We start from the raw sequence: 23,289 nt of genomic DNA on the forward strand, positions 1-23,289 counted from the left end.
CCATAAGCAAACAGGAAAACACTCATCCAGAGGCAGCGCTCCTAGTGGCCAGGGACTTTAATGCAGGCAAACTTAAATCCGTTTTTACCAAATTTCTATCATCATGTTAAATGTGCAACTAGAGGGAAAAAAACTCTAGACCACCTTCACTCCACACACAGAGACTCGTACAAAGCTCTCCCTCGCCCTCCCCTTGGCGAATCTGACCATAATTCTATCATCCTGATTCCTGCTTACAAACAAAAATGAAAACAGTGACTCGGTAAATAAAAAAGTGAGGAGGTGAAGCAGATGCTAAGCTAAAGGACTGTTTTGCTAGCACAGACTGGAACATGTTCCAGAATTCTTCCGATGGCATTGTGGAGTACAATATATCAGTCATTAGCTTCATCAATAAGTGCATCGATGAAGTCGTCCCCACAGTGACCGTAGGTACATACCCCAACCAGAAGCCATGGATTACAGGCAAAATCTGCACTGAGCTAAAGGCTAGAACTGCCGCTTTCAAGGAGCGGGACACTAACCTGGAAGCTTAAAAGAAATCCCGCTATGCCCTCCAACGAACCATCAAACAGGCAAAGCGTCAATACAGGACTAAGATCGATTCGTACTACGCCGGCTCTGACGCTCGTCGGATGTGACAGGGCTTGCAAACCATTACAGACTACAAAGGGAAGCACAGCCGAGAGCTGCCCAGTGACACAAGCCTATCAGATGAGCTAAACTACTTCTATGCTCGTTTCAAGGCAAATAACACTGAAACATGCATGCGCTGACCAACTGGCAAGAGTCTTCACTGACATTTTCAACCTCTCCCTGTCTGAGTCTGTAATACCAACATGTTTTAAGCAGACCACCATAGTCCCTGTGCCCAAGAACACTAAGGTAACCTACCTAAATGACTACTGACCTGTAGCACTCACATCTGTAGCCATGAAGTGCTTTGAAAGGCTGGTCATGGCTCACATCAACACCATTATCCCAGAATCTCTAGACCCACTCCAATTTGCATACCGCCCTAACAGATGATGCAATCTCTATTGCACTCCACGCTGCCCTTTCCCACCTGGGCAAAGGGAACACCTAACGCTGAGTTCTAGTCAATGCTATTCATTGACTACAGCTCAGCGTTCAAAACCATAGTACCCTCAAAGCTCATCAATAAGCTAAGGACCCTGGGACTAAACACCTCCCTCTGCAACTAGATCCTGGACTTCCTGACGGGCCACCCCCAGGTGGTAAGGGTAGGTAACAACACATCCGCCACGCTGATCCTCAACACAGGGGCCCCTCAGGGGTGAGTGCTCAGTCCCCTCCTGTACTCCCTGTTCATTCATGACTGCACGGCCAGGCACGACTCCAACACCATCATTAAGTTTGCAGATGACACAACAGTGGTAGGCCTGATCACCGACAATGACGAGACTGCCTTTAAGGAGGATGCCAGAGATCTGGCCGTGTGGTTCCAGGACATCGACCTCTCCCTCAATGTGATCAAGACAAAGGAGATGATTGTGGACTACAGGAAAAAGAGGACCGAGCACACCTCCGTTCTCATCGATGGGGCTGTAGTGGAGCAGGTTGAGAGCATCAAGTTCCTTGGTGTCCACATCACCAACAAACTAACATGGTCCAAGCACACAAATACAGTCGTGAAGAGACCTATTCCCCCTCAGGAGACTGAAAAGATTTGGCATGGGTTCTCAGATCCTCAAAAGGTTTTACAGCTGCACCATCAAGAGGATCCTGATGGGTTGCATCACTGCCTGGTATGGCAACTGCTCGGCCTCTAACCACAAGGCACTACAGAGGGTAGAGCGTACGGCCCAGTACATCACCGGGGCCAAGCCTCCTGCCATCCAGGACCTCTATACCAGGCAGTGTCAGAGGAAGGCCCTAAAAATCATCAAAGAATCCAGCCACCCTAGTCATAGACTGTTCTCTCTGCTACCACACGGCAAGCGGTAACGGAGTGCCAAGTCTAGGTCTAAGAGGCTTCTAAACAGCTTCTACCCCCAAGCCATAAGACTTCTGAACATCTAATCAAATGGCTACCTAGACTATTTGCATCTTTTATGCTGCTGTTACTCTCTGTTATTATCTATGCACAGTCACTCTAGTAACTCTTCCTACATGTACAGTTGAAGTCGGAAGTTTACATACACCTTAGCCAAATTCATTTAAACTCAATTTCTGACATTTAATCCTAGTAACAATTCCCTGTCTTAGGTCAGTTAGGTTCACCACTTTATTTTAAGAATGTGAAATGTCAGAATAATAGTAGAGTTATTTATTTCAGCTTTTATTTCTTTCATCACATTCCCAGTGGGTCAGAAGTTTACATACACTCAATTAGTATTTGGTAGCATTGCCTTTAAATTGTTTAACGTGGGTCAAACGTTTCGGGTAGCCTTCCACAAGCTTCCCACAGTCGGGTGAATTTTGCCCATTCCTCCTGACAGAGCTGGTGTAACTGAGTCAGGTTTCTAGGCCTCCTTGCTCACACACACTTTTTAAGTTCTGCCCACAAGTATTCTATAGGATTGAGGTCAGGGCTTTGTGATGGCCACTCCAATACCTTGACTTTGTTGTCCTTAAGCCATTTTGCCACAACTTTGGAAGTATGCTTGGGGTCATTGTCCATTTGGAAGACCCATTTGCGACCAAGCTATAACTTCCTGACTGATGTCTTGAGATGTTGCTTCAATATATCCACAACATTCTCCTACCTCATGATGCCATCTATTCTGTGAAGTGCACCAGTCCCTCCTGCCGCAAAGCACCCCCACAACATGATGTTGCCACCCCCGTGCTTCACGGTTGGGATGGTGTTCGTCAGGTTGCAAGCCTCCCCCTTTTTCCTCCAAACATAACGATGGTCATTATGGCCAAACAATTCTATTTTTGTTTCATCAGACCAGAGGACATTTCTCCAAAAAGTACGATCTTTGTCCCCATGTGCAGTTGCAAACCGTAGTCTGGCTTTTTTTATGGCGGTTTTGGAGCAGTGGCTTCTTCCTTGCTGAGCGGTCTTTCAGGTTATTTCGATATAGGACTCGTTTTACTGTGGATATAGATACTTTTGTACCTGTTTCCTCCAGCATCTTCACAAATCAAATCAAATGTATTTATATAGCCCTTCGTACATCAGCTGATATCTCAAAGTGCTGTACAGAAACCCAGCCTAAAACCCCAAACAGCAAGCAATGCATGTGAAAGAAGCACGGTGGCTAGGAAAAACTCCCTAGGAAAAACTCCCTAGAAAGGCCAAAAACCTAGGAAGAAACCTAGAGAGGAACCAGGCTATGAGGGGTGGCCAGTCCTCTTCTGGCTGTGCCGGGTGGATATTATAACAGAACATGGTCAAGATGTTAAAATGTTCATGAATGACCAGCATGGTCAAATAATAATAATCATAGTAGTTGTCGAGGGTGCAACAAGCACGTCCGGTGAACAGGTCAGGGTTCCATAGCTGCAGGCAGAACAGTTGAAACTGGAGCAGCAGCACAGCCAGGTGGACTGGGGACAGCAAGGAGTCATCATGCCAGGTAGTCCTGAGGCATGGTCCTAGGGCTCAGGTCCTCCGAGAGAAAGAAAGAAAGAGAGAAAGAGAGAATTAGAGAGAGCATATTTAAATTCACACAGGACACCGGATAAGACAAGAGAAATACTCCAGATGTAACAGACTGACCGTAGCCCCCAGACACATGCACTAATGCAACATAAAGACTGGAGGCTGAGACAGGAGGGATCAGAAGACACTGTGGCCCCATCCGATGATACCCCCGGACAGGGCCAAACAGGCAGGATATAACCCCACCCACTTTGCCAAAGCACAGCCCCCACACCACTAGAGGGATGTCTCCAACCACCAACTTACCGTCCTAAGACAAGGCCGAGTATAGCCCACAAAGATCTCCGCCATGGCACAACCCAAGGGGGGGCGCCAACCCAGACAGGAAGACCACGTCAGTGACTCAACCCACTCAAGTGACGCACCCCTCCCATGGACGGCATGGAAGAACACCAGTAAGCCAGTGACTCAGCCCCTGTAATAGGGTTAGAGGTAGAGAATCCCAGTGGAGAGAGGGGAACCGGCAAGGCAGAGACAGCAAGGGCGGTTCGTTGCTCCAGCCTTTCCGTTCACCTTCACACTCCTGGGCCAGACTATACTTAATCATAGGACCTACTGAAGAGATAAGTCTTCAGTAAAGACTTAAAGGTTAAGACTGAGTCTGCGTCTCTCACAAGGGTAGGCAGACCATTCCATAAAAATTGAGCTCTATAGGAGAAAGCCCTACCTCCAGCCGTTTGCTTAGAAATTTTAGGGACAATTAGGAGGCCTGCGTCTTGTGACCGTAGCGTACGTGTAGGTATGTACGGCAGGACCAAATCGGAAAGATAGGTAGGAGCAAGCCCATGTAATGCTTTGTAGGTTAACAGTAAAACCTTGAAATCAGCCCTTGACTTAACAGGAAGCCAGTGTAGGGAGGCTAGCACTGGAGTAATATGATCACATTTTTGGGTTCTAGTCAGGATTCTAGCAGCCGTATTTAGCACTAACTGAAGTTTGTTTAGTGCTTTATCCAGGTAGCCGGAAAGTAGAGCATTGCAGTAGTCCAGCCTAGAAGTAACAAAAGCATGGATTCATTTTTCTGCATCATTTTTGGACAGAAAGTTTCTGATTTTTGCAATGTTACGTAGATGGAAAAAAGCTGTCCTTGAAACAGTCTTGATATGTTCTTCAAAAGAAAGATCAGGGTCCAGAGTAACCGAGGGCCTTCACAGTTTTATTTGAGACGACTGTACAACCATCCAGATTAATTGTCAGATTCAACAGAAGATCTCTTTGTTTCTTGGGACCTAGAACAAGCATCTCTGTTTTGTCCGAGTTTAAAAGTAGAAAGTTTGCAGCCATCCACTTCTTTATGTCTGAAACACAGGCTTCTAGCGAGGGCAATTTTGGGGCTTCACCATGTTTCATTGAAATGTACAGCTGTGTGTCGTCCGCATAGCAGTGAAATGTAACATTATGTTTTCGAATGACATCCCCAAGAGGTAAAATACATAGTGAAAACAATAGTGGTCCTAAAACGGAACCTTGAGGAACACCGAAATTTACAATTGATTTGTCAGAGGACAAACCATTCACAGAAACAAACTGACATCTTTCCGACAGATAAGATCTAAACCAGGCCAGAACTTGTCCATGTAGACCAATTTGGTCACAAGGTCCTTTGCAGTTGTTCTGGGATTTGCAGTTTTCGCACCAAAGTACGTTCATCTCTAGGAGACAGAACACGTCAACTTCCTGATCGGTATGACAGCTGCGTGGTCAAATGGTGTTTATACTTGCATACTATTGTTTGTAAAGATGAACGTGGTATCTTCAGGCGTTTTGAAATTGCTCCCAAGTATGAACCAGACTTGGATGAACCAGACAGAGGTATTGGCTGATTTCTTTTGATTTTCCCATGATGTCAAGCAAAGAGGCACTGAGTTTGAAGGTAGGCCTTGAAATACATCCACAGGTACACCTCCAATTGACTCAAATGATGTCAATTAGCCTATCAGAAGCTTCTAAAGCCATGACATCATTTTCTGGAATTTTCCGAGCTGTTTAAAGGCACAGTCAACTTAGTGTATGTAAACTTCTGACCCACTGGAATTGTGATACAGTGAATTATAAGTGAAATAATCTGTCTGTAAACAATTGTTGGAAAAATTACTTGTGTCATGCACAAATTAGATGTCCTAACCGACTTGCCAAAACTATAGTTTGTTATCAAGAAATTTGTGGAGTGGTTGAGAAATTAGTTTTAATGACTCCAACCTAAGTGTATGTAAACTTCCGACTTCAACTGTACATATTACCTCAATTACCTCGACTAACCGGTCGGTGCCCCCGCACATTGACTCTGTACAGGTACCCCCATATATAGTCTCACTATTGTTATTTTACTGCTGCTCTTTACTTACTTGTTCCTTTTATTTATTCTTATTTTTTAAACTGCATTGTAGGTTAGGGGCTTGTAAGTAAGTATGTCACCTGTTGTATTCGGCGCATGTGACTAATAACATTTGATTGTGTCACGTCCTGACCAGTATAAGGGGTTATTTGTTATTGTAGTTTGGTCAGGGCGTGGCAGGGGTGTGTTTGTTTTGTGTTGTCGGGGTTTTTGGGTATTGTTCTATGTTTTGTATTTCTATGGTTTTTCTATGTTGTGTATTTCTTTGTGTTGGCCTGGTATGGCTCTCAATCAGGAACAGCTGTACATCGTTGTTGCTGATTGGGAGTCATTCTAAGGTAGCCCTTTTTTCACCTGTCTTTTGTGGGAAGTTGTTTTCGCACTGCTGTGTATAGCCTGCAAAACTGTTTAGCTGTCGTTCGTTTTTCGTTTTCTTGTTTTTGTGTAGTGTTCTAATAAAGTAAATATGAGCATTCACATACCCGCTGCATTTTGGTCTCCTCACTACGACGGCCGTGACAGATTGGATTTGAACCATTAACTTGCAGACAAATGCAATCGACACAAGTCATAAGCACAGTCAGAGACATAGGCAGACAGATTAGCAGACACATAGGGAGTAGTAGGAGCCAATCTAATAAGCCTATAAAGTAGAATTATGAACCTATATAACGTAGGGAGTTGAAAGGGTTGGCTGTGTATTTTGTAACTGTTCCAATATGCCCATGGGTTATATCTAAGCCCTTTCAACCTCTCAGAACCACATCAGCTTCAATGTTTTTCATGCAGAAGGAAATTATACTTTTCAGATCAGAGAGATATAAAAGAGATATCTCAGCACTCTTTTTGCTCACTAAAACAGTTTCCTTTGGTGTTCTGCAATGAGATACATTTTAGATAAGATTTTAAGTGGACATACTTCATGTTGAAAAGCTATATCCCTCACGTGTCTTTTCTTCATGTCTATGTCTCGCTGCCCCCCTCCACCGCCCACCCCAAGGACTTATGACGGGGAAGTGTGTGGGGAACACAACCAAGACGTGTGAGGTTGTAGCCTGGTGCCCTGTGGAAGATGACCGCAAAATCCCAGAGTATGTAGGATCACTGAAAATGATGTTAACACTTTACATAAAGCCTGTAGCTATAATATTTTATTACTTGTTATAAGTTCTATGTACTGAATGGTACTTTGAACTGAACCAAGTGATGTGTAAGCTATTTTATGAAAGGAAAACGGTCTCCATCCATTTTTTATGATGACCTCTCTGTATGTCTGATGTGTTAATGCTTTGTTTGTCTTCGTTTTCTATGTTCTACTGTTTTCTGTGCAGTCCCGCACTTTTGATGTCGGCAGAGAACTACACACTGTTCATTAAAAACTCTGTCACCTTTCCAGCATATGGTGTTAAGAGGTGAGTGACCCCTTTTTGATACAGTGTATATATTTTCATAAACTTCTATTAGTATGAGGAAAGTCACTATGGTTTAGTCTGTTACACTCATAAAAGCATAAAAAAGTTGGTTCTTCCGAGATCTGTAGTATTTACACATGATGCAGGTGGTATCTGTCTCACTCAACCTACATGATCCTGCCTTACAATGTACAGCCCAATTACCATAGCAACAACATGAAGACGGTTCTCCCCTTTTGCTCCCCTGCGAGCTGCTGAAGTCAGGAGCACAGGTCAGAGCAGGAGCAGGGCATAACTCTCCTAGGACCACAAGAGGCAAGTGAACATGAGAAGAGCAAGTCTCTGTATAGATTAAAATCATATGGGCATTTCCATCAAATAGCACCACCCTGCATCCTACTGCTGGCTTGCCTCTGAACCTAAGCAGGGTTGGTCCTGGTCAGTCCCTGGATGGGAGACCATATGCTGCTGGAAGTAGTGTTGGAGGGCCAGTAGTAGGCACTCTTTCCTCTGGTCCCCACAAAAATATCCCAATTCCCCAGGGCAGTGATTGAGGACATTGCCCTGTGTAAGGTACTGTCTTTTGGATAGGATGCTAAATGGGTGTCCTGACTCTCTGTGGTCACTAAAGATCCTATGGCACTTATTGTAAGAGTAGGGGTGTTAACCCCGGTTTCCTGGCTAAATTCCCAATCCCAACCTAATCATCCCCAGCTTCCAATTGGCTCATTCATCCCCCTTCCTCTCATTGTAACTATTCCACAGGTCCTTGCTGTAAATGAGAATGTGTTGTCAGTCAACTTACCTGGTAAAATAAGGATTAAATAGTTAAAAAGGGGCATATCAATTTGGGAGTCAAATGAAAGCTAAGAGACTATATGGGAATTGAAGGCTGTCATGTGTGCTCCCTCTCCGGCCTCTAGGTCACCAGGCTGCTCGTTATGGCGCACACCTGTCACCATCGTTACGCGCACCTGCGTGCCTTCAGACTCACCTGGACTTCATCACCCCCCTGAATACCTTCCCTATATATGTCACTCCCTTTGGTTCCTTCCCCAGGCGTTATTGTTTCTGTTCCTGTGTCAGTTCTGTGCGTTGGTCGTGCTTCTTATTTTGTATTATGTTGAATTTATTTATTAAAACACTCACTCCCTGAACTTGCTTCCCAACTCTCAGCGCACATCGTTACAAAGGCATAGATACATTTTTCAACCATTTTCCATCTTAAAGATTTCTGGATAAACAGATGGAAAAGGGGTCTTAGAAATACATCGAAACACAATAATGTTGATGTAAAGATTCCTGCCAACTAATAAACACATATTTAGTTTTGGAGACATTGATTGCCTTCTCTAAGTTTAAGAAATAGTACCTTTTGTCTGGTAATTCCGTTACCGAAATCATAATAGTCACAAACCACAGTTGGGTCACCTGCTACCGTCCTCTCTTCCACTGGCATACTTTTCAGCTCAAAACTGTTTTCTTTCACTTTCTGTTGTCTGATGGTCAAAGCAAGAGTGTTAAAACAGTCTGAGTCTGGACAACCTCTCCCTCTCTGTCTTTCTCACTCACTTTCAAGTTAATGTCACCTCTCCCAGCTCTTACTAACACCTACCCATGAGCCCCCCCTCTTTCCATTTAATATATACAGTATCCTCAACCACTGAGCACCAAACAACCCCAGACGTCCATGGACGTTGAAAAGTAGTTGAAATTTGGTCAGTCCACCCTGGCCTTGATGTTAATGTCCACAGACGGACCGGACTGGACCAAATCTGAACCTATCATAGATGTGTGTTTCACAAGTTTGAATAATACTATACAGTGAGTAGGCACAGTAGAGAACAGTACGATACAATACAGGAGTACAGTACAGTAAAGAAAAGTAGAGCATAGTACAATAGAGTACAGCATATTGTACTCCCATGAAGTTGTAGAAACATCTCAAGGATGATTAATGGAAACAGGATACAACTGAGCTGAATTTCAAGTCTCATAGCAAAGGGTCTGAATACTTGAATATAAGGTATTTATGTTTTTTATTTTTAATAAATGTGCAAACATTTCTAAAAAACTGTTTTCGCTTTGTTATAATGAAGGATTGTGTGTAGATTGCTGAGAAAAAAAATGTATATTTAATCATAAGGCTGCAACGTAACAAAATGTGGAAAAAGTCAAGGGGTCTGAATACAATCCGAAGGCTCTGTATATGTGTGATGTAATACATTTATACAACGGGTGGGTAAAAGTACAACAACAAAAAAGACATTATTCATATAATGATTTACATATACATTTTTTTTAGCCCTTTTTCGTGATATCCAATTGGTAGTTACAGTCTTGTCCCATTGCTGCAACTCCCCTACGGACTCGGGAGAGGTGAAGGTTGAGAGCTATGGGTCCTCCGAAACACGACCCTGCCAAGCCGAACTGCTTCATGACATACAGCTCGCTTAACCTGGAAGCCAGCCGAACCAATGTGTCGGAGGAAACACCGTCCAGCTGGATCAAGGTCAGCTTGCAGGCGCCCGAACCACCACAAGGAGTCGCTAGAGTGCGATGGGACAAGGATATCCAGGCTGGCCAAACGCTGGGCCAATTGTGCACCGCCTTAAAAACGTTATTTTGATGAATTTATTCATACTATTTCATAGTCCCGACACAAATCTAGGTTTGCTACCCAAGCCGGCTGGTTGTTCATTCTATCGGTTCGGTTGCCAGAGTCATGACCCAGTCATTAAGTCTTTTTGTTCTGCATCTATGGACTCGACCCAGTCGTTCTGTTATCATACTGGCAACGTTGTTATCCCTTGCTTGCAAGTTAGCCAACTACTGCTAACTTACAGTCACGTCTAACAGTGCAGTCAGAATAACAACAAAATAGCTGCATTTGCATTTGTTTAAGCTGTTTTCTAGTGACAATTTACAGCATTTGGATTCATCCATAACAATGAGCAAATGATACGCGATTTCACCTGGCATAGAAAATGTGTTCTCTCGTCAGGACAGTTGTTCGGAGGAGCTAGCCAACAACTCAGCTAGCACAATCACTTAAAACTGAAGCTGGAAAGACTGCAAACTAGCTGCACTTTGTTTTGTTTTACCTGTTTTCTATTGACATTTCTTTGTATATATCCATAAAAATTATGCTGGTTCATAATTTCGACTGGCTGAGAAAAGTTGCCTGCCTGTCTGTCTCATCCCAACTCCCACTCCTACATTTTCCCGTTACTATGGGAAAGCTGGAGATCAAATTTCAATACTGAAGCAATGTTGCAAATGTCAGAGAGACAGACAGTAAGGTTTATACAAATCTCCGCTATTGAAAACCAATTTCTAGTCTAAAAGAAATGGAAGATAATGTCTAGATGCTTTTTACAGTGGAGATCAACTTTATACATTGTCTGACTGGGCTGATGAGGCAGTGGATTTCACAGTGAGATCGAACAGAGTAATAGGCATTTCAAAGTCATAGCTTTAGCCAGTGGTAACTTGTGGAATAGACACCATCTGGAATGCGGTTTTAACAAATCAGTGTCAAGGATTAGACCCACCCGTTGTATAAATGTATTACATCACACATATACGGTGCCTTCGGAAAGTATTCAGACCCCTTGACTTTTTCCACATTTTGTTACGTTACAGCCTTATTCTAAAATTAATTAAATCTTTTTTTTTCTGAGCAATCTACACACAATACCCCATAATGACAAAGCGAAAACACATTTACTAAAAATAAAAAACGGAAATACCTTATTGACATAAGTATTCAGACTCTGCTATGAGACTTGAAATTGAGCTCAGGTGCATCCTGTTTTCATTGATCATCCAGATGTTTCTACAACTTGATTGGAGTCCACCTGTGGTAAATTAAATTGATTGGACATGATGTGGAAAGGCACACACCTGTCTATATAAGGTCCAACAGTTGATAGTACACGTCAGAGCAAAAACCAGGCCATGAGGTCGAAGGAATTGTCCGTAGAGCTTCGAGACAGGATTGTGTCGAGGCACAGATCTGGGGAAGGGTACCAAAACATTTCTGCAGCATTGAAGGTCCCCAAGAACACAGTGGCCTCCATAATTCTTAAATGGAAGAACCACCACGACTCTTCCTAGAGCTGGCCACCCAACCAAACTGAGCAATCGGAGGAGAAGGGCCTTGGTCAGGGAGGTGACCAAGAACGCGATGGTCACTCTAACAGAGCTCCAGAGTTCCTCTGTGGAGATGGGTGAACCTTCCAGAAGGACAACCATCTCTGCAGCACTCCACCAATCACGCCTTTATGGTAGAGTCGCCAGACAGAAGCCACTCCTCAGTAAAAGGTACACGACAGCCCGCTTGGAGTTTGCCAAAAGGCACATAAAGGACTTTCAGACCATAAGAAACAAGATTCTCTGGTCTGATGAATCCAAGATTGAACTATTTGTTATGAATGCCAACTGTCACGTCTGAAGGAAACATGGCACCATTCCTACAGTGAAGCATGGTGGCGGCAGCATCATGCTGTGGGGATGTTTTTCAGAGGCAGGGACTGGGAGACTAGTCAAGATCGAGGCAAAGATGAAAGGAGCAAAGTACATAGAGATCCTTGATGAAAACCTCAGGACCTCAGACCTCAGACTGGGGCAAAGGTTCACCTTCCAACAGGACAACGACCCTAAGCACACAGCCAAGACAATGCAGGAATGGCTCCGGTTCAAGTCTCTGAATGTCCTTGAGTGGCCCAGCCAGAGCCCGGACTTGAACGCGATCTCTGGGAGAGACCTGAAAATAGCTGTGCAGAGACGCTTTTAATCAAATTTGTTCAATTTTAGAACAAGGCTGTAACATAACAAAATGTGGAAAAAGTCAAGGGGCTGTAATACTTTCCAAATTCACTGTATTGTGTATGTAATGCATTGAATATGGATGGCGATGGTATGTGACAGCTAATCGATAAGTAGTGGTAGGAGTGATATAATTACCAGATCCATTCATGTTTAGGCAAGTAGTATCCCAAATGTGATATTGATTCAAATATCTATGTAGTTAAATAACCAGTACAGTAAGATATAAACTTGTCATCTTTTTAACAATGTTCTCTTCCCATTCCCCTTCTCAGGAGTAACCTTGTTGAAGGTATCGACAATCAGTACATCAAGAGTTGTGTGTATGACCCGACAACGTCCCCACTGTGTCCCATTTTCAGACTGGGTGACTTGGTACAGCTGTCTGGCTTCAACTTCGCCACCATAGCCAAAATGGTGAGCAATAATGCTATTCTATTTATGAGTGAAGCAGGTTTACAAGCACCTGTCAATCCATGGGATGGCTGTGTGTTCGGTGTTGGTGATCATAGTGTTGGTGTTTATTGTTGAGTCATTGATCCATGGTGGTGTTATTGGTAATGAGGTATGCTCTGACGAAGGTCATTACCGAGGGAAAGATTAGTAAAAACACAGAAATTGCTTCTGATTTAAGTGTCTGGAGACTCCTTTTTCACTTAGGTGTTATTAGTACCTCCATTGATTGGCAATGTTGATGGCATAGTATTGTGTTGTTTGGGGTTAGTTGTACCCTCATTGACTGGATGTATTGTACTGATTGTTATGTGACAGGGCGGGGCGATTGGTATCGTCATTGACTGGACCTGTAACCTGGACTATGACAAGTCAGAGTGTAAACCGATCTACACCTTCCACGGTCTCTATGGAAATCCCAATGAGACAGACATGGCTAGAGCGTCTGTTGGATACAACTTCCGGTAAATAAAACATCTGCCATGTGTGTCCTGTGTGGTCTTGCGGTTAGTGCTGCAGACTCTGGTACAACTTTATCCCATATTCGGTGTGGGTTTGAATCTGACTCACTGCATTTCTGACTCGCAATCTTGCCTACATTTCCTGTCTCATCTTCAGAGTCCTATCTCAATAAATCAGAAAAAAACCATCTGCAACAATACTGAAGTATTTATTGACCTTTCTGGTAAGGGCCCCTTTATTATTGTAAATCGAAAAGCCTGTTCTGAATTTTGAATAAGTGAAAGAAAAAGACTTAGAAAGGGGTCTTGTTAGGGATGCATTTTACATTTTAGTCATTTAGCAGACATTTACATTACATTTACATTTAAGTCATTTAGCAGACGCTCTTATCCAGAGCGACTTACAAAATGGTGCATTCACCTTATGATATCCAGTGGAACAACCACTTTACAATAGTGCATCTAAATATTTTAAGAGGGGGGGGGGTTAGAAGGATTACTTTATCCTATCCTAGGTATTCCTTAAAGAGGTGGGGTTTCAGGTGTCTCCGGAAGGTGGTGATTGACTCCGCTGTCCTGGCGTCGTGAGGGAGCTTGTTCCACCATTGGGGTGCCAGAGCAGCGAACAGTTTTGACTGAGCTGAGCGGGAACTGTGCTTCCTCAGAGGTAGGGGGCCAGCAGGCCAGTGGTGGATGAACGCAGTGCCCTTGTTTGGGTGTAGGGCCTGATCAGAGCCTGAAGGTATGGAGGTGCCGTTCCCTTCACAGCTCCGTAGGCAATCACCATGGTCTTGTAGCGGATGCGAGCTTCAACTGGAAGCCAATGGAGAGAGCGGAGGAGCGGGGTGACGTGAGAGAACTTGGGAAGGTTGAACACCAGACGGGCTGCGGCGTTCTGGATGAGTTGTAGGGGTTTAATGGCACAGGCAGGGAGCCCAGCCAACAGCGAGTTGCAGTAATCCAGACGGGAGATGACAAGTGCCTGGATTAGGACCTGCGCCGCTTCCTGTGTGAGGCAGGGTCGTACTCTGCGAATGTTGTTGAGCATGAACCTACAGGATCGGGTCACCGCCTTGATGTTAGTGGAGAACGACAGGGTGTTGTCCAGGATCACGCCAAGGTTCTTAGCACTCTGGGAGGAGGACACAAGGGAGTTGTCAACCGTGATGGCAAGATCATGGAACGGGCAGTCCTTCCCCGGGAGGAAGAGCAGCTCCGTCTTGCCGAGGTTCAGCTTGAGCTGGTGATCCGTCATCCACACTGATATGTCTGACAGACATGCAGAGATGCGATTCGCCGCCTGGTTATATTCTAGTTACTGGGCAGACACTCTTATCCAGAGCCACTTACAGTAGTGAATGCATACATTTCATACATTTTTCTCCGTACTGGTCCCCCATGGGAATCGAACCCACAATCCTGGCGTTGCAAACACCATACTCTACCAACTGAGCCACACGGGACCACACGACTAAGAAGAGTACGCTGTATATGACTAAGAAGAGTACACTGTATTCATTATACAGATTACTCTTAGTTGCATGGCTAAGGTCATGTAAAAGTGCTCAGTTGGTAGAGCATGGTGTTTGCAACGCCAGCATGGTGTGTGCAATGCCAGGGTTGTGGGTTTGATTCCCACAGGGGGCCAGTACAAAAAAATGCATGAAATGAAATGTATGCATTCACTACTGTAAGTCGCTCTGGATAAGAGCGTCTGCTAAATGAATAAAATGTAAAAGGCAGAAGAGAGAGAAATACAGATCTGATTAAAGCACTAGCCTAGAGGCTGCCCAAATGTTTACATTTTGTGCTTTAGGTATGCAAAGCATTATATGGAGGACAAACAGGAGAAAAGAACACTTCTGAAAGTGTTTGGGATTCGATTTGACATCATTGTTCGTTCAGTGGTAAGTTCATGAAGTTCATGATTGCGATGCTTGTAATGTTCCAGACAGTGTTTCTGAATTCCTCCCTTGCAACGGTAGATGAAAACGATGAAGATTGTTAATCGTATTGTTATTTCCCAGGCCAGAAAATTTGATATCATCCCAACACTAACAGCTATAGGGTCTGGCGTTGGAATCTTTGGGGTGGTGAGTCTTGCAATACTACACATCCTATCTGATTTTTCAAAGCATACAGAATCTCAAGTAGCCTACTGTATCTCTTAAACAGCTTGCATAGTGTAGACTAAACAAACCTATTTAACTATTCAATCGTGTGACAGCGGTAGTTATGAACACATAATTAAATGTCCGCTGAGTGTACAAAACATTAGGAACACCTTCCTATTATTGAGTTGTATCCCCTTTTGCCCTCAGAACAGCCTCAATTTGTCTTGCCCATTCGTCCTCTGAACGGCACACATACACAATCCATGTCTCAATTGTCTCAAGGCTTGAAAATGATTCTTTAACCTGTCTCCTCCCCTTCATCTACACTGATTGAAGTGGATTTAACAGGTGACATCAATAAGGGATCATAGCTTTCACCTGGATTCACCTGGTCAGTCTATATTATTTCTTAATGTTTATGATACTAATAATTGTGTTGTGTTTCCGCAGGCGACTGTAGTATGCGATCTGATCCTTCTGTATCTACTACCAAAGAGGGAGTTCTACAACAACATGAAATTCAAGGTCACAGAATCAGTAGAGCAGGTGAGTTAGAAACTCAAACTTTTGCGTAGCGTTGACCCTCAGTCATTCAGTTTAAACAAAAAATGGCAGCATAGAGGCATTCTATAAATAGTTGTACAGAAAATTAGGCAGACAGACCCTCAACAATACACATAGTAATTTACCCAACAGTTCATGTGTTTTCTCTAAGAAATACATGGTGTAATTGTCTCCTTCTTTGGGGAAGGCTACTAGGTCCCACTTTATTTGCATAGTCTCTAAGAGATGATCTATACATGCTCAAACTGTCAGCAAACTATGGGAGAATCTCAATTGGATTGGCTCGATTACCTATATCCTCTCCTCATTGGAGAGAACATGGAAACAAATGCGCGTGTATAAAATTAGGCTCTCCTTCTCCAGCAGCGTGTCATCAGGCAAATAACAATTAAAGAGGAGAAATCGTTCTTGAATTGTGGTGGCATTTGCGTCGCTCTCCTTTGTGTGGCCATCTGTGGCATCCATTTAAAAAAATCCTCAATTACCAAAATTGTGCAATTGGTGCATGGCTGTGGGAAGATGCATGGCTTCCCGCGCTGCTGAAAACATTTTTTTTCTGCTCATACAGGAGTAATAAAGGCCTTGTGCACTAATTTTGTGAAAACAAAAACATAACAATTCAGATTTATCAGGGTGTGCTGCAGCACCCTCAGCACCCCTACTTCCCGCGGCTATGCTACTGGTGGCACAATTTTATCATAATGGTAAAACATATTTAAAGTAATTTAGTTGCCATATTAGTTGATTTAGAATGGGAAGATTTAAATAAATACAAAACTAAAAAAATGAAGTTCATTTTTCCAAAATGCCACCGCAATTCAAGAACGACCAATGTGTATGTCATGAGTTGTGCTAGACATTCTATAGATAAAACGATAAGTAGAGTATCGTTTTTGAATGTGGGCATGCTTTTTTCCTCCGAGAAAATAACAGCTGATTCAAAGTGGGTGCGGCGGATTTCAAAACTCTTCCGCGTCTCCGTTCACCTATTAACAAAATTACACTCTCCTGCAAAAGCACTGCATTGTACTATTTACACCTGCTGTATCCTGTGCATATGACGAATAAACTTTGATTTGATACATATGGCAACCACTAATCGGTTTCTGGGTCACGGAGGAGTCGAGGAGAGGACAAACTTTTGCCCAATTGAGAATCTTCCTGTCAACTGCAACGCTGTTAATATGCAACAGCTTGGATGTGTACATAGGGTTAAAGGCGCTGTATGACCAATCCCAAGTCTGCATTGGTTGTACAGCAGTTACGGTGATACAGTGTCTGCAGAAGTCAGGGCATTCATACTTATTGTGCTTCGCGGAGCAGAGTAGAGCTGTTGTAAAGAAGGTTGTCAAGGAAGTGAGTTTGTGTTTTTACAGGATCTCTCGCCCCCATCTACAGTCAACCAATCATGTCAATACGGAGCTATACGGATCCCTCCACATTGTAACAACTTTTGGGAGGTGCACAGCGATACTGTACGGAGCCCGATTTGGCCTCCACAAGCCTCCAGAGGCTCTGTAATTGCGTCACACCTTCCGTACCGAGCCTCCGTATCGCATTGGCATTCAGGGTTAGGGTTAGGATTGAGCTGGGATATGGAAATTAATCTAAGGTTGGAGTAAGGATTAGTGGATAGTTACTTGGATAGTTTGTTGACAAGTGAACATCTATAAAGCATCTATTGGGGACTGACAGAAGTAAAGAAAATGGAGGGCAGATCTTAACCTGCTGTCCTCCTCTTCTCTTACTACTACTCCTACTCAGCTATTCTCTTTAAAGAGGCTAAATGAGACAGGAAGACCGTTGGTTTTTTATTTGCAGTGCGACAACCTGAGGCTGGGTATAAACACGTTCATCTATTACATCCCCGACGTCTATGCAGGACCACGAGTGTCAGCCAATATAATCCTACAACATAAAGTGAGTGCATGTAGTGAAAAGTAAAGTGTGCTTTGTCTTGGGGCAAGGTTGCTGGTGCGTGCTGTGTTCTAACCCTAGTCAATTGAGGGTTTTTGAGGGATTTTAGGTTATTTCATGATCTTTTCACTGTTTTAATTTCCATTCATTGTTATGTTTTATGTTGTGTTTTGTCTAATATATGTGTAACTACTGTGTATGTATGCTGCTTTCTTGGCCAGGGTTTACTTGAAAAAGAGACTTAAATCTCAATGTGACTTCTCTGGTTAAAAAAAGCTTACAAAAAAGTGTTTAAAATTGAATATTATTTACCTTAATCTTGATTTAATTCACTTATATTCAACCCTCACATGAAGTAAATATTTTGGAAATATATCTTACATGCTTTGTTTGGTTTCTCTTGAGAGTTTTAGGTTTAAAACAAGGGGATCAGGAACTAGTCAGATACAAATGGATCCTTCTAAGTCTGAGTCTGTCTTTCAGGAACCTTTAGATGAGTTCTCATCAGAAAAATAAGTATCCAAGGTAAGCACTTTGTGTGTGTTTGTGTGCACACGTGTCACGTCCTGACCATAGAGTGCTCTTATTTTCTATAGTAGAGTAGGTCAGGGTGTGACTGGGGGGTTTATCTAGTTTCTTTTTTCTATGTTGTGCTCTAGTTTCTTTTTTCTATGTTGTGTTCTAGTTTCTTTTTCTATTTTGGAGTTTTTGTATGATTCCCAATTAGAGGCAGCTGGTCATCGTTGTCTCTAATTGGGGATCATATTTAAGTACACCTGTGTTTGTGGGAGATTATTTTAAGTTAGTGCATGTTGCACCTCTGTCGTCATGGTTTGTGTTTTGTTTATAGTTTATTATTTGTTTGGCTAAGTTTCACAATATAATAAAGATGTGGAACGATACGCTGCGCCTTGGTCCGTTTCTACACACATGCGTGACAGAGCGTGCACATGCATGCATGCGTGTTTTGTGTGCACCATTTTGATCACCTTAAATTGTAAAAGTTTGTGGTTAAAGTGAGTGAAAGACCAAAAGATATTGTGCTGTAGCATATAATTGACGCCTTCTTGGCCACACAAAAACATTCAGATGAGGTGCTGCAGTCAATCTGAGGTTTGTGTTAATTGGTGTGGGTCCTCTGGTTTCTGTTGGAATACTTCAAAAAATCCCTTTTCCTTTCCTCCCTTCCTTAAAGAAATAATCCGGTCATTAGTCCACTGTTGAAATGATCACAAAATGTTTGCATGTCAGCAGTGAAGCTTTCAAGCTGTAGCACTTTTAAGATGCGTGTAGCATGCCACATCATCATGATGATACTTTTTGCATTATGTAATGCATGTTGCATAATTTGGCATGCTATACTTTGCTTTTTGAAAGTAATGTATCTTGAAAACTGACATGCTAAACATTTTGGGACTGTATCAACAGTTCACTGGGCACAAACTGGTTGAATCAATGTTTCATCATCATTTGTCAACGTATTATGACGTGGAATGTACGTGGAAAATACATTGGATTGGAAAAAAGTAATCAACTATTGTTGCATGGTGCCTAAGAACAGCCCTTAGCCGTGGTATATTGGCCATCTACTACACCCCCTTGGGTCTTATTGCTTAAATATAGCATTCGCAAAGTCATCAACAGCTATTGTTTCAATTTCCTAACTAAAAATAGGCCTAGGGTTTAAAGCTCTGGTTGATTTCAAGTTGAATGATATATAGTGGATAGTTCCATCTGTGCCACTGAATTAGTCTGACTTTAATTCCAGTTTGTCTACAAATTAATAATTGATATGTTGGATTCACGTCTCCATCTCAACCAAAAATAAAAGTTAAAGAACGAGACTAAGCCAGTGGCTCAGATCTCCTTTAAATGTTTTTTTGGTTGTGTTGTCAACCAAACACAATTCAATATTGCTTTTGTAACACAGTAAATAACCTGAAGTTAAGGCTATCTTACAACCTAAAATGAGTAACACATCCACATCCATCATCAACCATCTCCCTGACCACCTTCCTCTGATCAAACCATGAATTGTCCCTCTCCATCTTTGAAGGATGCATGCATTCAAAGACTTGGCCTCTATTAGTTGGCCTAGCCAACTATAGCTAGGCTACTCATAATGATATATTGGTTGTTTGTTTTTTGCTTTTGAAGTGCTTTGAGATTGTTATGAAAATAAATTGAGTAAATTATTATTATTCAAATCAAATTCAATCAAACTTAATTTGTCACATGCGCTGAATACAAGAAGTGTAGACCTTGCCGTGAAATGCTTACTTACAAGCCCTTAACCAACAGTGCAGTTCAAGAAGAGTTAAGAAAATATTTCCCAAATAAACTAAAGTAAAAAATAATAAAAAGTAACACAATAACATAACAATAACGAGGCTATATACAGGGGGTACCAGTACCGAGTCAGTGTGCGTGGGTACAGGTTAGAGGTAAATTGTACATGTAGGTAGGGGTGAAGTGACGATGCATAGATAATAAACAGCGAGTAGCAACAACAAATGGGGGGGTGTTAAGGAGCCTTTTGATCCTACCGCTTGCCGTGTGGTAGCAGAGAAAGCAGTCTATGACTTGGGTGACTGGAGTCTCTGACAATTTTATGGGCTTTCCTCTGACACCGCCTATTATATAGGTCCTGAATTGCAGGAAGCTTGGCCCCAGTGATGTACTGGGCTGTATGCACTACCCTCTGTAGTGCCTTACGGTCAGATGCCGAGCAGTTGCCATACCAGGCGGTGATGCAACGGCCAGGATGCTCTTGATGGTGCAGCTGTAGAACCTTTTGAGGATCTGGGGACCCATGCCAAATCTTTTCAGTCTCTTGAGGGGGAAAATGTTTTGTCGTGCCCTCTTCATGACTGTCTTGGTGTGTTTGGACTCTGATAGATCGTTGGTGATGTGGACACCAAGGAACTTGAAACTCTCTACCCTCTCCACTACAGCCCGTTGATGTTAACCTCTCTGGGTTAGGGGGCAGTATTTTCACGTCCGGATGAAAAGCGTGCTCAAAGTAAACTGCCTGCTACTCAGGCCCAGAAGCTAGCATATGCATATTAGTAGATTTGGATAGCAAACACTCTGAAGCTTCTAAAACTGTTAGAATAATGTCTGTGAGTATAACAGAACTGATTTGGCAGGCGAAACCCCGAGCACAATCCATCCAGGGCAAAAAAAGAATTGAGGTCACTGTGTTTTCTAAAGGTTTTCTATGGGAGACCTGATTTATTAGGGCCCAGATTGCAGTTCCTATGGCTCCCACTAGAGTCAACAGTCTTTAGAAATTGTTTGATGTTTTTCTTTTGAGAAATGAAGAAGTAGGGCTGTTCTTTGTAGGTGTCACTCTGAAGGGCTTTAGTCTTTTGTTGCGCGGGAACTGGAGCGCGCTTCACGTTGTTTTTATCCGGCATTAGAAACAGTTTATTCTGTCTTAAATTGTATCGTTTATTTACATTTTAGGATACCTGAGGTTGGATTAGGAACGTTGTTTGAAATGTTTGGACCAAGTTTACAGGTAACTTATTAGATACTTTGTAGCCATGCTGGAACCGGTGTATTTCTGAATCAAACGCACCAAATAAATGGACATTTTAGGGATGTAAAGAAGGAATTTATTGAACAAAACGACCATTCATTGTGTCACTGAGACATTTGAGATTGCAAAAAGAAGAAGATCTTCAAAGGTAAGGCATTTATTATATGGCTATTTCTGACTTTTGTGTCGCACCTGCCAGGTTGAAAAATTATTTTCATGTGTTTGTATGCAGGACGCTGTCCTCAGATAATCGCATGGTTTGCTTTCGCCGTAAAGCCTTTTTGAAATCTGACACAGTGGCTGGATTAACAAGAAGTTAAGCTTTATTTTGATGTACTACACTTATATTTTTGTGAAGGTTGAATATTGATATTTCTGTAGTTTGAATTTGGCGTGCTACAATTTCACTGGATGTTGTCAAATCAATCCCGCTAACGGGATTCGAGCGGGATTCGTGCTTAAGGGATCCATAAGAGGTTTTAATGGGGGCCTGTTCGGCCTGCCTTTTCCTGTAGTCCACAATCAGCTCCTTTGTCTTGCTCACATTGAAGGAGAGGTTGTTGTCCTGGCACCACACTGCCAGTTCTCTGACTTCCTCCCTATAGGCTGTCTCATCATTGTCGGTGATCAGGCCTACCACTGTTGTGTCGTCAGCAAACTTAATGATGGTGTTGGAGTCGTGTTTGGCCACGCAGTCATGGGTGAACAGGGAGTACAGGGGGGGACTAAGTACACACCCCTATGGGGCCCCAGTGTTGAGGATCAGCGTGGTAGATGTGTTGTTGCTGGTACGTCCTGCTTGAGTTTTTGCTTGTAAGCAGGAATCAGGAAGATAGAATTATGGTCAGATTTGCCAAATGGAGGGCGGGTGAGAGCTTTGTCTGCATCTCTGTGTGTGGAGTAAAGGTGGTCTAGAGTTTTCTTCCCTCGGGTTGCACATGTGACATGCTGGTAAACATTTGGTAAAACTGATTTAAGTTTGCCTGCATTAAAGTCCCTGGCCACTAGGAGCGCCGCTTCTGGGTGAGCATTTTCTTGTTTGCTTATGGCTTTATAGAGTTGGTTGAGTGCAGCATTAGTGCCAGCACCACAGCGGTCTATGGTGGTAAATAGACGGCTAAGAATAATATAGATGAGAACTCTCTTGGTAGATAGTGTGGTCTACAGCTTATCATAAGGTACTCTACCTCAGGGGAGAAATACCTTGAGACTTCTTTAATATTAGACATCGCGCACCAGCTGTTATTGACAAAAAGACGCACACCCCCACTCCTCGTCTTACCAGATGTAGCTTCTCTGTTCTGCCAGTGCATTGAAAATCCCCCCAGCTCTATATTATCCATGTCGTCGTTCAGCCACGACTCGGGGAAACATAAGATATTACAGTTCTTAATGTCCGGTTGGTAGGATAATCGTAATCGTAGGTCATCAATTTTATTTTCCAACAATTGCATGTTAGCAAGTAGAATTGATGGCATTGGGAGTTTACTCGCTCGCCTACGGATTCTCACAAGGCAGCCCGATCTGCATCCTCTTTTCCTCCGTCTTTTCTTCACGCAAATGACGGGGATCTGGGCCTGTTCCCGGGAGAGCAGTATATCTTTCTCGTTGGACTCGTTAAAGGAAAAAGCTTCTTCCAGTTCGTGGTGAGTAATCCCAGTTCTGATGTCCAGAAGTTATTTTCAGTCCTAAGAGACGTAAGCAGCAACATTATGTACAAAATAAGTACAAAAATAAGTTACAAACAACGCAAAAAAACTAACAAAATAGCACAATTGGTTATGGGCATGTATAACGTCAGCCATCCTCTTCGGCGCCATCTTAACTACTGTCCACATTTTGAGGTTACTGTAACTATACATTTCTTATTTTGTAATCATATGAAGTGTGCATGTTCAAGACAGCATGCATAGGTTGTCATAAGTCTGTGGAGATCTTCACAATTGCTGTAATAATCTGTACAGAATTTTGAACGACATCGATCACTTGCTGTAATCTCAACTGCAAACCAGGTCATTTGGTTTA

The 23,289-nt window shown here is 42.8% G+C and overlaps 1 protein-coding gene across 2 annotated transcripts in view; it reads left to right on the forward strand.

Moving 5' to 3' along the window:
* Nucleotides 1-23,289, forward strand: part of p2rx1 (purinergic receptor P2X, ligand-gated ion channel, 1) — a 58,486-nt gene that overhangs the window by 33,940 nt on the left and 1,257 nt on the right. The window contains exons 5-13 of one of the 2 annotated variants that reach the window (XM_014136605.2): nt 6,970-7,060; nt 7,301-7,381; nt 12,487-12,628; nt 12,983-13,128; nt 14,942-15,032; nt 15,153-15,218; nt 15,690-15,785; nt 17,625-17,723; nt 18,204-18,245. In XM_014136605.2, coding sequence (XP_013992080.1) covers nt 6,970-7,060; nt 7,301-7,381; nt 12,487-12,628; nt 12,983-13,128; nt 14,942-15,032; nt 15,153-15,218; nt 15,690-15,785; nt 17,625-17,723; nt 18,204-18,236 — 845 coding nt within the window. In that variant the 3' untranslated portion in view covers nt 18,237-18,245. The remainder of the gene's footprint in view (nt 1-6,969; nt 7,061-7,300; nt 7,382-12,486; nt 12,629-12,982; nt 13,129-14,941; nt 15,033-15,152; nt 15,219-15,689; nt 15,786-17,624; nt 17,724-18,203; nt 18,246-23,289) is intronic. The other variant, XM_014136606.2, reaches the window with a different exon arrangement.

Source organism: Salmo salar, chromosome ssa13, assembly GCF_905237065.1.
Source record: "Salmo salar chromosome ssa13, Ssal_v3.1, whole genome shotgun sequence".
In the NCBI taxonomy this organism is placed as follows: Eukaryota; Metazoa; Chordata; class Actinopteri; order Salmoniformes; family Salmonidae; genus Salmo; species Salmo salar.